This window comes from Chamaea fasciata, unplaced genomic scaffold (assembly GCF_029207755.1).
Source record: "Chamaea fasciata isolate MVZ Bird 193981 ecotype frontalis unplaced genomic scaffold, bChaFas1.0.hap1 SCAF_2, whole genome shotgun sequence".
Classification (NCBI taxonomy): Eukaryota; Metazoa; Chordata; class Aves; order Passeriformes; family Sylviidae; genus Chamaea; species Chamaea fasciata.
The window spans coordinates 55156199-55171639 of record NW_027094087.1 but is presented as its reverse complement, the minus strand read 5'-3'; the positions used below and the strand labels follow the sequence as shown (position 1 = coordinate 55171639).

Sequence of the window (15441 nt, the reverse complement as noted above, 5' to 3'; positions counted from 1 at the left end):
GCCCAGGGTAGGAGATTTTCAGAATATCCCCAAACATTTCAAATGCATAAGTTCACTCCAGACTTCTCAGGAGGTCCCTCCAGCAACCATCCTCCATTTAATTTTATACATCTGAAGTAACACTGAACAGCAAAGGTTGGAATTGGGCTGATTTCCTTGAATTTCTAACTTCTTTCAGGTTTACTCCAGCAGAAAATTTACAAGGAAGTTAAAAAACATAATCCTAAAGAGAGAGGAGAAAAGTGAGAAATAGTGCATCATCTGTAAGATGTGACCTGTTACAAACGTGCTCAGGATGCTTAATGAGAGGTTTTGCAAATGGCACATATTAAATAAACAAGCACTCAGCCAGCAAGCTGCTATTTCTCCCTGCAAGGAAAAAGTAATAATTAAAATTCTTTGTATTGAGATTTGTAGCTACAAAAAATCATGAGTGGTAATTCCCAAATAGTCTTGTGGGGCTCTTTCTGCAGCTGAACCACAGGAAACTGCCTCCCAGGCATCGACTTATTCCATAAGAATTAGGGAGAGGCATCTTGAAGGCACTGCATTTACTCCCCTGCTGCTGGGAGGTTTTGTCTGGGTGCTCTCTAGACGGTTTCCAGGCATGTTATTGAAGAGTATTTCTCTTTCTTTCCACAACAGTCACTTGCTCACTCCCCCCCACTGGGATGGGGTGGAGATTTGGAGAAGGGAAAAGACTTACAGTTGTTATCAAGACAGTTTAACAGGTGAAGCAAATGGTGTGCCCACAAGCAAAGCACAACAGGGAATCCATTCATCACTTCGCATGGGCAGGCAGGTGTTCAGCCATCCCCACGAAAGCAGGGCTCCATCACATGTAATGGTGACTTGGGAAGATGAATTCCATACTTCTGAACATCCCTTCCTTCTTCTTCCCCCAACTTTATATGCTGAGTATGATGCCAAATGGTCTCGGATATCCCTTTGGGGTCAGCTGTTCCAGCTGTGTCCCCTCCCAGCTCCTTACGCACTCCCAGCCCTCTCATTGTTGGGGTGGGGTGAGAGGCAGAAAAGGCCCTGCTCAGCGTGTCAGCCCTGCTCAGCTGTAGCACAAACACATCCCTGTGTTACCAACACTGTTCTCCGCACAAAACCAAACTATAGCCCCACACTAGCTCCTATGATGAATCCTAGCTCTATCCCAGCCCAAACCAGGATATTCTCTATTCCTGATTCCATACCATTTACATCATGCTCGGGTCCCACACTATGCAGTACATCCTCATTATCCACCCCCATTGTCACCATCCTTTGATACATACACAGGTATCATTTCCTCAGTGTATGGATCACCCCTGTGAAATGTCTGTCAAGCATCCACAAACATCCACAAAATGTCCTCTGAGTTCATTTAGTCCATGACTTTGGTCAGGACAGGAGACCTGGTGTGCTGTGATCAGTTACTGGGCACCAAAGGCAGGTCAGGTCAGGCCACTGCTGCACTTGCACTGCTTCCTATAAGGCTTGTCCTCCACTGGTTTGGGTCATTCCTGCTGTAGTAATTCCTGTAACACACAACTCAAATTCCACCTAACCATTTCAAGATGTTTCCATTACAATCTCCACCTCTGGTTCATTTGGAGCAGACCATGGGGTTTAAAATTGCAGTTAACTCTTCTGCTTGCCCTGCTCTGACTTGGACCTTTCCAGACCGCAGCCCCTTAGGAGTGTACCTGCTCCAAGTGAAGCCTTATCTACAAACCACAGACCCTTCAGGGGTCTACCTGCTGTGGCATGGACTTACCCACAGCCACAGGTGCTTTAAGGAAGACCAATTTCAGCATGGGCTTTTCCATGGGCCACAATGCCTTCAGAGATGTTCCTGCTCCAGCACGGCCTCACCCACAGCCAGTCCCTTTAAAAGTAAACCTGCTCCAGCATGGCTTTACCCATGACTGCAGTTCCTCCAGGGGTGTATTTGCTCTCTCCTGGGCTTATCAACAGCCACACGCTTTGGGGTACTCTTGCATGACCTCAAGCACAGCCACTGGTGTTTCAAGGTGTGCCTTCTCCAGCATGGACTTACCCTTGGGCCACAATCCCTTCAGAGGTCCAGCTGCTGTGGCACGGACATAACCACAGGCACAGATGCTGTGAGATGTACCTGCTCTGGCATGGCCTTATCCAGGGCCACAGATGCCTTAGGGTGTCCAGCTCCCACATGGACTCACCCACAGATCACAGAGCCTTCCACTCGAGTTCACGCTGGAGTTCCAGCCTGCCCAGAACAGCAGCACAGGAGCAGCAGCAGCTCTGGCCATCTGCCAGCCCGACACATTGCCATGGCTGTTATCAAAATGTTCCCAGGCACCACAGAGTAAGGTGATAAGCAGCACAGCAGTGCAGTGAGCAGCCGCTAATGAGCGCTAGACTCAGGCAAGCAAGCCCTGTGGCAAACAGGAGCTTGTCAATTAATAGCAAAACAGCAATAATAGCTATAAAATCGATCGAGCACATTCCAATCACATCTGGTGGTACTTCGAGCCCCACAGCAGACGACAAAAAGGACTGTTGTTGTTTAACCAGGCAGCTGCTAAGTGCCACAATAGCCACTTGCTCTTACTTCTCTTTCCTTCCACAACAGTCACTTCCTTACACCCTCACAGTGGGATAGGGGAGAGAACCAGAAAAGTGAGAAAACTCGTGTGTTGAGATAAAGACAGTTTAACAGAGAAGCAAAACAAGGAATCCATTAACCACTCCCCGTGGGCAGACAAGTGTTCAGCCATCTCCAGGAAAGCAGGGCTCCACCACATGTAGCAGTGACTGGGGAAGACAAACACCATCATTCTGAACTTCCTCCCCTTCCTACCCCAGCTCTATACACTGAGCACAACACCGTATACTATAGGATACCCCTAGGGTCAGTTGGGGTCAGCTGTCCAGGCTGTGTCCCCTCCCAGCTCCTTGTGCACTCCCAGCCCTCTCTGGTGGAGCGGGGTGAGAGGAAGAAAGGGCCCTGACTCAGTGTCAGCCCTGCTCAGCTGTAACAAACACATCCCTGTGTTACCAACACTGTTTTGGTCACAAATTCAACCCACGACCAGCTACTCTAAGGAAAATTAGTTCTACCCCAGTTACAGCCAGCACTCTCAAGCTTAGAGAGACCTCAGAATCTGAACTGCCTAGACTTGCCTCAGAATTATATGTCAAAAAAGAATTGGAAAAAAAAAAAAAAAAAAGAAAAAAGAAAAAAAAAATTAAAAAAAGCTGTAAGAAGAAAAAAGACCAGCAACCTGGTCTTGGTGATAATCTGCTTTGATCAGTTTATCATATTGCTGTTAAAATGAAAGCCAGTATGCAGCTAATTGATAACAAGAAATTAAATTACAAACGGCTTGAATATAGCCTGAAGAATTACTGTATTTGAGATATGCAGAAAATAAAAAACTTGACATATAAAAGATAGGTTACATTTAATATGACTTTCAGTGTGGATGAAAACATGAGCATCTCAGACTTTGTAAAAAGAAAAGTTTTGGTGGAAAGAGACAACACTCTTGACCACCGATAATACTTGATTAAAGTTCTCTGAAAAATTATTTGTTCTAGAACGAAAGCAAAAATCAAAACAATTCATTCCAGAAGTATTACAACATAACTGACAACCATCTATTCTTTGTCTGGATTTCATGCACAATTTTAATCAAATTGAATCTGTTTCATGAAAAGGCTGCAGCTTTGACAGAGCTATTGCTAAAATCATCTCAGCAACAAAACATTGCTTGGCCTCATTTTAGCAATTAATAAACAGCTCCAAGAACCAGCTCCACAGTTTAGAACTAATCAGTACATAAACGATCAGATTTGCCAGCATTGATTTACCACTGTTTAGTACAGTGTACTAAAATTATTAATGCATTACCTAACCAAAATCCTGAAGCCTTTGAAATCCTTTATTAAAGAACAGTCTAAAAAGCCCCAAATTTGAATTTCGAATATGTTGATGCTGTTCTTCAAAGAAATAAACCCAGAGGTCCATTTCATTTTTAAACAAAAAAATCCCCCCAAATTCTTCGCTAATTTTGATAACCATAGTGGATGAAAAAGCTGACCTGTGTAAGTAAATAAAAAAGTCAATTTTCTCAATGTTATGGCCTGGAAGTGCTAGAGACAGTCAGAATATAAATGCAACTGGAGACAATTAAGCCCTTTAAAAAGCACCAAAATTAGCATTCCTTTTGTCGGATCCAAATAATTCAAGTGTTGTTCTGCCACAAAGGGCATCAACAATCTCTAATTTTAGCGTAACCCATTAAAAAGAAAACCCCTGCATTTTCCTCTGGTGTTTCCTTATTAAGAACATTCCTAAACTGTACACTGAAATCTCAAGACCACCAGCTATGAATTCAAGCTCACACTCCCATGAAGACACTCACGCAAGCACTTCAATATGGCAATCACAATAAAGGCAATTCAACTACCTGTGATGCAGCTAAGCAGTGCCTGAACTGCTACATGGTAAGTATCCACCAAAAGCAAAAATTTAGCTATGAATTACACAAGAGTGACCCGTCCTACCTTTGAACCCTCAGCTTTCTAGCTTCCTCTGCTACACTTGATTACTCTCAGTAACAAGAAGCTCCACAAAAATAGTATCTCCCGATTTTCATTACACGGAGTAAACAGTCATATGACCCTATAAAAAACCCATGTATTTAAAGTCAAATTTCCTGTATTCACATTTTAAGTCACTGCTGTAAAACAGCAAATTCCTTTGCTCCCCTGGTTGCAGTGTATCAATCACACCTTCACTACTCATTCCCCTAGAAATTCATAAGCTTAAACTCAGTTTTAAGCAGTATCACTAAAGAAGCATTTTTTCCAAACTTACACACACAAAAGTGGAAATTATTCTCAACATTTTTCAGAAGGCAGAATTAATACTGTAATACAGGCTGACCTGGTGGGATGGCTGAAGTGCTTACTGCCTTTGTCACCCTGTCTTAAGGGTGGGAACTGTGCCAGCATGGGATGACCAGTGCACAGGTAAGGGTACAGTTTGCCACTACAAACAACTTACATATTCACATACAACAGATATCCGTGGCCTTATAGTCCTGACCATATAGGACTGGACTAAACGCAGTATTTTGTATAGTCAGGCACCCTACTCCCTTCTTTAACTTCAGTATCTGCCTGTTTTAAAGAGCTGTGGAAAGCAGGAGCTGCATTTTTAGCTGAAACTAAAGATCTAAAGCCAACAGGCAACATCTTGCACCAAGACTTAGGCTTCCTGACCTCACCACCCATGTAGAACTGCACTGCAACATCCTAAAAGTGACTGTGGTTAACACCAGTACAATATACAAACAGTGATTTATCAACATTGTATGCTTTATTGAAAGTTGACAAGTGCAACAGTTAAATACATTGACGTGTTACAACTGTAGAGAACATGCACAAAAACATATGCATACTACTATACAGATCATATGCAAAAAATCCATACTGGGAAATCCATTTTTTTTTTCTTTAATTCTTTGCTAGCAGGGCTTGATAATTTTTGGAGTGGTTTTTCCCATCTTGAACCAAACTACAATGAACAATGATTTACTTCAAGATAATCAGCAGCCAGGGAACTTCAGAAGTTACACAAACAGCATTAATTTGCCAAATTCTGAACAGTTGCGTAGGTGCATTCTTATTTATGTAGCATAAAAAAAAACTTCTCAAACTTCTTCAGATCAGCCAATGAAACAACTAAACTTCAATCTGTACAACCTAAATAGTTACAGTTTTCTATTTTACAAAGTAATTACACTAAATACACAAATATACAGTAGGCAAATAACCTTCATTGTAATTATCCTATGAGCCAACAACTGCATTGTCACCTACCTGTTTTCTATATATAATACAGCTTTATGCACCTGTCCACTGCTTCAGAAAACGGTGCAAATATTTGCACTTAAGGTTTCAGGTGACAATTAAGTGTTAAACACTGAGATTACCTTTCTCCCTCTTCCTCTTAGATCCTATGCACCAGTCCACACTTTGGAACCCCAATGCACTACAGGGGGTTGAGCCATCACTTTTTACTCCCGTCTATTTCTTCACATTTCCAAGCTTGAAAAGCACTTGTATCAGCTGTAGCACTGGATGAGTGGAAGATCTAAAAACAAACCAAAAAAATTCAGGCACGCAGCTTCGATCCTCAGCCATTTGCAGAAGCTGCTCAAGTCCCCAGTGTACTTGTGCTAATGCTCTGGAAGAAGTTTATTTTATTCAACCAGCCTAAGAACATAGACTCCTTCAAGCCAAAAGGGTAAGGGAGGTAAGAGAGAGACAGATGAGTGTGTAATACAAGGGGGAAAAGACTCTCCTGATGTGTGCAAGGCATGGAGTCCTCAGTCTGGGTTGCAGTGTGCACTGAAATGGATGAAGGGTGGCTGTGGCGGATTTCCGCTAGTCCTCCTCACTCTGGGCAGTCCAGAAGCCAGCAATCACGATGGCAATGACATCTTGAGCTATGCTGAAGGCCCTGAGCCCTGTGATGCCGGCTGAGCAGGCTGCTGTGTTGTCCCTTGTGACTGGGAAGAGGAAGGCGGAGAACCAGTCTGCAGCTGTGCTTGGAATTGGGCAAGCTGCTCTGGGCTGGCAAGTGTTTTAAGCAGAGTGTTTTCTTGCTCCAGCTGCGAGTTCTTCTCTATCAGCTCTTTGATTTGCTCTTTGAGGACCTCCACTTCCTCCCTTACTGCATACATCAAGTGACTCTTTACCAGATCCTGAAAGGCAGAAGAGAGTGCGCGCGTTAGGGAAGCAGCGCAGCGCCCGGCGGGGGCTGCCAGGCTCTCCCCGGCTCCGCAGAGCCCCGGTGCGGCCCCGGCCAGCGCAGTCCCGGGTGCGCCCGGCCGCGCCGGGCTGGGCTGTCACGGCCGCCGCTCACGTGCGGACCGGGCTGCCCGCGGCCCCGCCCCTCGCCAGGCCCCGCCCCCGCGCGCGCCGGCTGCAGCCAGTTCTGGGCGCAGGTTGCCGCATTTCCCTCCCTCCCGCCGTCCGCGCGCGGCCGCGGGTGACGTCAGAGCGCGGCGCGGCCAATGGGCGGCCGAGTTATTTATAGCCGTGAGTTAAAGGCTCGGAGTTTGCCTAGCAACAGCCGGAGAGGCTCCCGGGAGAGCGGCTCCAGGCACCGCTCCAGTAACAAAGGGCGGCCGGGCCCCCGGCTCCGCGCCGGGCCAGCGGCCGCGGCGGCCCCCGAGGTGAAGCCGCCGGCTCCGGGCACCGCGGCGCCCGCAGGGAGAAAGGGCGCAGCGGCGAGACATGCCCCGGCTGCAGCCCGCGGGGGATGCGCTCTCTAGGCTTGCGCTCGCCTGCGCTTGGTGGAGAGTTAAAAAAATCAAATGCAAAGTACCCCCAAAACGCCCCCTCTATGGGACTGTAAAACCCCACAAACACGCTCCGCTTTCTGCCCAGCAGCGCCCCTCCGCCGCCGCATGGAGCCGGGATCAATCGTTTGGGGAGGCAGGAGCCAAGAGCAATGCCGTCATTCCCTCCCCGGCATCAATACACAAACGTGCGCATTCCTCCCCGCGGGAAGCCTTTGATCAATTAAAAATAAATAAAAAAAGCTCCCGAAACCGACCCCCGTGCCTCCCCTTCCGTCCCCGGCTCCGCTAGCGAAACGCGTCCCCGCACGGGTTAACCATCGCCGCCGCATCCCCATATTGTTTACTGCTTCAAACACGAACAAGGATTTATGCCCCATCGGTACGTACCATCGCTTGCTCGATTTTGTTGTCGATAGCTACTACGCTTGCACCAGAGGAGCTGCGAGAGGAAAAGAAAGAGAAGAAAAAAACATACATTAGCGGCGGCTGAATTATTTAAGAGACAAGAAACGCGAGCATTGGTAGCCAGTTGGCTGAGAAAGTCATCCTCACGCTGCCCTGCCGCCGCCTCACCAGGATGCTCTAATGCAGCAAAGCAACCTGTAAAGCCGCACCGAGCCCCCCGCCCGCAGCCTGACTAAATATCCCCACATTTTGCCCCCCGACGGACCACAAAGATGGAGCTCAATCGTAGGCTGCGGCAGAAGCCCTGGGCGCCGGGGAGGGCAGCACCTCCGGGGGGAGAGGCGGGCGCCGGTGCCGCCGCTGCGGCTCCCCCGGACAAAGGAGCCAGCCCGGCGCTCACCTGCCCCGCTACCGCCGCGCCAGCAGAGCCGCTCGGACACAACACTTATTTACCTACTGTCGAGCCTCAGAGACGAGTTGTCGGTGCCCAGCAAGGACGATAAGAACGAAATCGAGAAGTGTCTTAGTTGATAAACTCCTAGATCCATTGCCACCGGTCTACAACATTGGGCATTCATGCAACCGCGGCCAGAAACGCTCCCCGGAAAAAAAATAAAAATCAGGTCTCGCTCCTCCCGGAGGCGTGCGTGCGTGCGGGGCCGCTCCGCCGGGCGAGGCGGGGCCGGGACCCTGCGGGACCCTACGGGGCTGCGCTCGGCCGGCTCCGAGCGGGGAGAGCGCTCCGCCGCGCAGCACAAAACCCGGGCATCCCGGCCCCCCCCATCATTTATGCGCCGGCGCCGCCTCCCATTGGCTGCACTGCCCGGGCCCCGCCCCGCGGCGCGCATCTCATTAGCGCGCTCCCCCCCCGCCGCCGCGCGCGGCCGGGGCCGGCGGCGCCCACGCGGGACGGTCCCGCACGCGCGGGGAAGGGGGGGAGGCTCGGTCCCGCCGCGCCCGCGAGCCCCGGCACGCGCGGTGCCGCAGCGCCACTCGCGCTGCCGGCCCGCACCCCCGAGAACGGAGGGCGATTAAAAAGAAAAAGAAAAAAAAAAAGAGAGAGAGAGAGAGAGAAAATAAAAATAATAATTAGCGGGCCCGAGGAGCGGCGGGGAAACCCCGCACGGCCCGGCGGGAGCGCGGGACGCGCCGAGGGGCTGCCCGTGGCCGCGCCGACACCGCCACCTATCGGCGCGCGGCAGCGGGAAAGTCCCGGAGCCGGCTCCCACGGCTTCTCCAGCGAGCCTCACCCTCCGTCTCGGCCCAAAATCCGCACATTTCAGCCCCGCAGAGCGCAGCCCGTACCCGGCAGCTCTGCTCGCTTCGCCCCTGCCAAGCAGGAAAAGTAGGATACCCACAGACTGCAGATTAAACTCTTTCAGACACCTACGATCCCCCTTTATCTCTTACACACACCTTTACAAGCCTATAAAGCCATTTATGAAAAAAATATTCAGCCACCGATCGCCTACAAAAGCACATATGGCACAAACCTGTGGATTTCTAGCAACCCAGCTGATACTATTCTACAGTGACAGGGAAAATGCCTATTCACTTCTTTTTAGGTTGTTCCATAAGGCACTTAGTCTTAAAAGTTGCAGCACATGCATTAATAATTTAGGAAAAGATCCTTCTCCCGCCTAACTGTGGTGTTTTTCTAAGCAAATGTTATGTGTCATGGAACACAGCAACTACATTCAGTGCCCGTCCAAGTGATCTTCTTTACCAGTAACAGCTTTGAAAGAGAGCCGAGGCTGAACTAGACCACCACGAGAGAGTCACAAGAAACAGCCAGCCTCTACAACCACTCTTCTCTAGATCTGCACTTTCGGCAGGCATTACATTACTTAAAGGTGCAAAAAATAAAGTCAAAAACCTCTTCCATCATCTATAGAAAGCTTCTCCAAGAGCTACAAGTCACATACATCACAGGTGCTCCTCCCAGAGAAACAGGAAAGCCAGCAGGCACTGAATAATCATCTTAAAGCTAAATTTAGCATTTGCGTATCTGCATCATCCTTCTTAGTTTATTTATATTGTCCTAGACTACTATTCTTTCATTCAATAATGCCAGCAGAGTAGTACAAACTAATCCTGTTCACAGGGAGGTCACATTTGAGAATAAGAATTCCTCACAGCCACTTTCCCGTTACCAGAGAGGGTTCACATCCCACAACGGCACAGCTCGCATCCCACCCTTTGGATATGTGGGGAATTTCCACGGGATATCACCTAACAGGCTGAAAATTAAAGGAAGTGTGTTAGAAAAACCCTTTCCTGTACTTGCAAACTTGTGACAGCAAGTAAACTGAAGCAACGCACTGAGGCTGCCGCTTCCCCTCTCCTGGGGGACAAGCCCCGGGAACCACGTGCTGTCCGTACACTTCCCACTGCGCTCTCTCTGCAGAGGTTACTCCCTGCACACGCTGCTGCTCATCGCCTTCAGTGATCAAGTGAGCCCTCTAATAGACAGTGCCAGCAGCACATCAGCTCTACTGGCATCTGTATCAACTCCCGTCCTTGACTTAATTAATGTTTTATGACAGGTTGGGCTTCAAATCTGTAATGTCTCAAATGACTTCTCCCCATGGCAGTTACTCAGCACAATTAACAAAACTGCAGTTGAACAAAAGCTCTGGGACAAACTCTGTCCCTTGTAGTCCTGTATCAGAAAAAGGGCGGAGCAGGAGTAAAAACAGGTAAATCCTATCACTGCTAATCAGGCTCGTGTAAAAGAACTTGAAGATAGCAAACTCGCTGGCCTGGACAGACATATCCCCACAACTCCTGCTTTGCTGTTGCAGGACAGACAGCAGACAACTGTATATAGTTTCATTCATACACGCAGAAATAAAGTAATGGATAAATTCCAAGATGGTTATTGGTTCTGCAGTAACGACTGATAATTATTAAATGCCATTATTCCATTTACAACAGAAAAATGATACCATTCTCAAACTAAATTAACAACACTGCCATCTTTAATCTATATTAATCTTCACAAAGAAGAGAACACATATGATCCTAAATCAAATTCCCACTAAACTCATTAACCATCTTCCATTAACTTCAGTGGGCTTTTAACAAAATCTATCATTTATTTTTAGATGCTTACAAGCAGAGTTGTGATTCAACAGAAAGCTGTCAGCTGCGTAAGTAGGACTGCATATTAACATGCATGTTCTGCTTTGCCCACTCTATAAAAAAAGCAAACATAAGTGTCCCTTTATGGCTGAGAAAGCGAATCACTTAGGAAATAAAAAATATATATATATATATCTAAATTACTTTAATCTCCAAAATTGGGGTGAATTTTTTTGGGAGGTGAGGACAGCACCGTATCTCCGATGTTCTCATTTCAACACCCCATCATCTGCCTGACGAGGATAGACAGTGAGCTCTAAGGACTGGGGTTTTGCTGTTGCTTTTAACAAATATCTCATTTATGAAATAATAATTTAAAAAAAAAGTACATGGAAGATTTAAGGAAGATAGTTCTCCAAACTCAGTTTTCCTCTACTACTCAAAACCTTATAACCACCTATTTTAACACCTCATGAACAGATAAAACAAGAAATTTGGCTCCTGAAAAAGCTTACATTCCTGGGAGTAGAGGTGAGAAGGGCTGCAGAATTCCCCAGTTTGGTTAAGGCACTCTAGATCTGCACTCTAGGTTGGACAAATTCATCATGCCCCTGTTAGCACACGCTTTGGAAGCCTGGGTATCTACAGAGTACCTCAGGCGTTCACAAACTGCATAAAGTAAGTGAAAAAGACTCGAGATATGTTCCTGAGAAATCTGCAGGGCGGAGTACAATACAGCAAACAAGTAGCTCACCAGCATCTTTGATCCTCCAATAAACTGACTTCTTAAATTGAACATATATAACAGTAGTCAAAGACTTTTTAGCACGTGTCACCTTTTGTAATATTTCAGCTTTAAAACACTGTTCCTCCCACTAAATTATTTCCTCTTGTCTCAATTTATTCATGCTAAGCACTTGAAGAAAGTGCTTTTCATCTTAAGCACATAATGAGGTAAACTACAGCACAGAGTAATTTTGTCTCTATGCAAGTCTGGTTCGGCATATTTCTCCATGTGTGCTAAAAACTTAACTTAAAACATTTACCTTTTAAATACCTTGTCAGTGTATCTCCCTTCAGATGTCAACATTAAAAGCTCTCTATAAGCACCTTCTGAACATAAAATAAATCTTATCTTTTGATGGTATTACAAAGATACCACATCAGAAAAAAACACATTAGAAAAACAGCAATTACTGTCACAGCACACTTTCATCTTACACTCAGACAGGCTCAGATCTTGTGAACTTCAACTACGGTTTTGAACTGCAGAATGCAAGTACTGAAGAGGTTAAAAAAAAATCTGCTATTTACTGAAGAAAAGGCTACAGTAATTAGATTCTACCTGACATCTGACTGTGCATTCCACTTGGCATCTAAAAATGGTGAATAAATGGCAGAGTACTATTCTGACTTAAAATTCATAGATTGAAAATCCTTTGTGTACTGACAGCAACCCCCCCAGCATCCAACTCCTGCAAAATTTCACCAAGCTAATACCTGAGAGAGAAAACTCTGGCTGTAGTTGACATCAAGGACTAAAGGTTTATTTATTTCAATGGGCCATGATTTTTTTTCTTCATCTCAGTAAAGGTACATAACTGGAGAAGCTGTCCAATGAACTTTCTTTCCCACAGTAAATCAAATATTTTTAGCAGGCTAAGGACCAAAAAACCAAACAAAATAAACCCACCCACACAAGCCCCATCTTCAGATAGCCTAAATAAAGATCTCAAAATCTCAGCCAACTTCCTTTTCCAGCTCCAAACCTTTAGCTAAGATCTTGGTTTAAAGAAACCAAGCCACTACGAACTTACTGCTCAGCTCCAAAAGACATATATTTTATTTCTAGATTGAATTCTGCTATTTCAATCTATGTACTTCTGCTAAATTGAAAAAGCTCTTTCTACAAGACAGTATTCTCTCAGTTTTCCTAAATGTGAGCTTCTCCTCCACCACAGTAATGTTATGTGCATTTATAATTTAGTTTATTAGTTTGCTAGAAATTGGGGGTTGGTCCATGAAAAACAGATAAAAGGGAAAGCTATGCAATATGCTACTGAAATGAAGTGCTGTATTTGTATTTTTTTTTTTTTCCAGATGTGCAAGCATAACTAAATAAATATTTAGTGGAAAGAATATGCACACCCCACTGGGGCTCTGAAAATAACCAGCATCTCTGATCACAGTGCATACACAGAAATATCATGCTGTGAGCTCTGCACAAGAGACAGAAGGCTGCATTTAAAGCAAGAAGATAACCATTAAGATCAAAAAGAAAAACAAGGAGAGGTTCTCACTGGTTCCTCTGAGGATATCCTCTTTCTCTTTGACAGCAACTAATTGCCAAGTCAACCTCAGTTATTTTAATGAGAACTATAATGATTTTACCAATTTTAATGCTGACAAAACAAAATATACTGTCTATAATCAAGTACCTGCATATATCCAAACAGAGAGATGACCCACTTGTTACCCATCAGAGAAAACTCTGCAGGAAAATATGAGCCATCTTAAAGCAATTCTGATGCTTGGAGAGGGATGTATGGCATCCCCTTTCCCGAGATCATCCATAGATAACCACCTAGCAATGCAGTTGAGATGAAGGTCTGTGTTCTGTACATATCCAATGAGTTTCAAAGTCCCCTCACAGAGCCAACTGAGTTCCATCAGCTCAAAACCTGAAATTACATCCAGATGCTTCTCCACTTTAAAGAAGTTACACACTTGCAGTAAATGCAGCTTGGGAAACACAGGCTCTCCTGATTTCTGAAACCTTTAAAGGAGTAGTTGTGAAATATTTAACTTTACTACAGGTGAAAGCCCTCCTCCTCAGCATCCCATAAAGTGCCCTTCACCAAGGACTGCAAAGGAAAGAATCCACAAACATGTTAGCATCCTGAAAGTTTTAAGTGAGACATCTGAGCCAGGAATTGATTTCCTTTCCTCCAGAAAGCTTCACAGAACATCACACTGCATACTGACACTGTCCCCAGGATGGATGTGGGAAAGAAGTTTAGTGTCCTAAAGCAGCATATATAGAAGAGTGATAAAATGTTACGACTCAAGTTTCACTACTCAAATTTATTTTTCCTTTATGTGAAATTTGGCTTAAATGATTTTAGATTTAATGCATAGAAAGAGTGTTCAATTCTCTGGTCTTCTGTGTACTTTTCTCAAAGGCAAGAACACCCTGAAGTAAAAAAACACACAAATATTTAATCCCACTTACTCTAACTGTACAACAGATTTTTCAACCACATACTCCAAAATTAAATGAAGAGGGAAAGAAAGAGTCACTGCAGCATTTTAAGTTACACTTAATATAACAAACATGGCAAGTGTAGGGAGTGTTTTGGCACACTGATGTGACAAGCATTTGGAAAGATGAAATTCTCTGTATTAAAAGGCATCTCTGACCCAGGGGACAAAGAGCTCAGGAGGGACAATGGCTGACACCCACTCGCCCCAGGTTACCTTCAATAGTACACAGTGGGTTTAGTAATCAAATTAAAAACCAGCCAAATTAACCTGTAACTAAGAAGGGTCATCCTCTATTATTTTTCAACTTGTACTATTTTCTGTTTCCTTAAGGCTGCAGTAAAGCCACAGCAGGTCTCATGAAATGGGAAAACTGTATCTTACTGAGTACTACTAATTGTGTATGGGGAAGATGGAAGATCTTAAGGCCCTTCACTTCCCGTCCTCAGCCCCTTGTAAAATTTACACCCATTATGCCTTTTTTTAAAACTTCTTAATCCATTCCTTCCTCTTTTCCCTTCCTTTTCCCCACCTTCTCCCTTGTTCCTAATTGTTACCCTTGAAACTATATTGAAAATCTTGGATCAGCCAATAATTTAGTCATGCTTATTAAAAAAAGTATTTATAGAGCATTAGCAGCTGGTCTACACTTCCCACTGAATATCATATGTCCTTTGATGGCCATTTTTTGGTGCAACACTTGAAATTAAGCCTGTATTTCCCACAGAAGTCTATCACAGTAGAACCCAACTCAGGGTTGCTAGGAACAAAGCCAAAGCCAAATTAACCAGAGTTGTGCTGTGGTCATCAGGAAGCTGGGAATGAAGTTCCCTACCCCAGCTTTTTCAGAAATTATTAAGAACAGCTGATGAAAAGTACAGAAACAAAATGCAAAATCCTCAGTGTGTGAAAGGAGCACCCGGGATGCGGAATCCGATCTGGTGTGAATGAGGATGAAAATCGGCCACTTCTCAGCTTTTGTGGCGGCAGATCCCTCGTTACCACCCTGCTGTGCAGAACCACCTTAAGGTCATTCTGTTAAATAATAATAAACTCCCAACACTGCAACTTGTTTACACGTATAGGAGAAGAAAGACAATAAAGCTCAGAGCTCAATGCCACTTTTCCTCCTCAGCAAGTATGTTAAGACAACAGACCTCTATCCGGCTGCCCATTTACACTCCCAGTTTCGGTCTGCAATCACTAACAAATAGCTTCCCATGTATCAGCAGTATCAATGGACAATTAGGTAAATGACTTTCAGATTAACTCCCCTGGCTCCAATGCACGCATATTACACAGATTTGAAATACCATATTCCCTTAGCTCTGAGTGG

The 15441-nt window shown here is 45.2% G+C and overlaps 1 protein-coding gene across 3 annotated transcripts in view; it reads right to left on the bottom strand.

Moving 5' to 3' along the window:
* Positions 1-5340: 5340 nt before the first annotated feature.
* The window catches only part of TSC22D1 (TSC22 domain family member 1), a 92448-nt gene continuing 82347 nt past the window's right edge, over positions 5341-15441 (bottom strand). The window contains exons 1-3 of one of the 3 annotated variants that reach the window (XM_066176206.1): positions 8214-8515; positions 7743-7794; positions 5341-6752 (exon numbers count right to left, since the gene is read on the bottom strand). In XM_066176206.1, the coding sequence (XP_066032303.1) occupies positions 6495-6752; positions 7743-7794; positions 8214-8338 (435 nt within the window). In that variant the 5' untranslated portion in view covers positions 8339-8515 and the 3' untranslated portion in view covers positions 5341-6494. Of the gene's footprint in view, positions 6753-7742; positions 7795-8213; positions 8516-15441 lie in introns of those variants that run through there. The other 2 variants (XM_066176207.1, XM_066176204.1) reach the window with 2 other exon arrangements.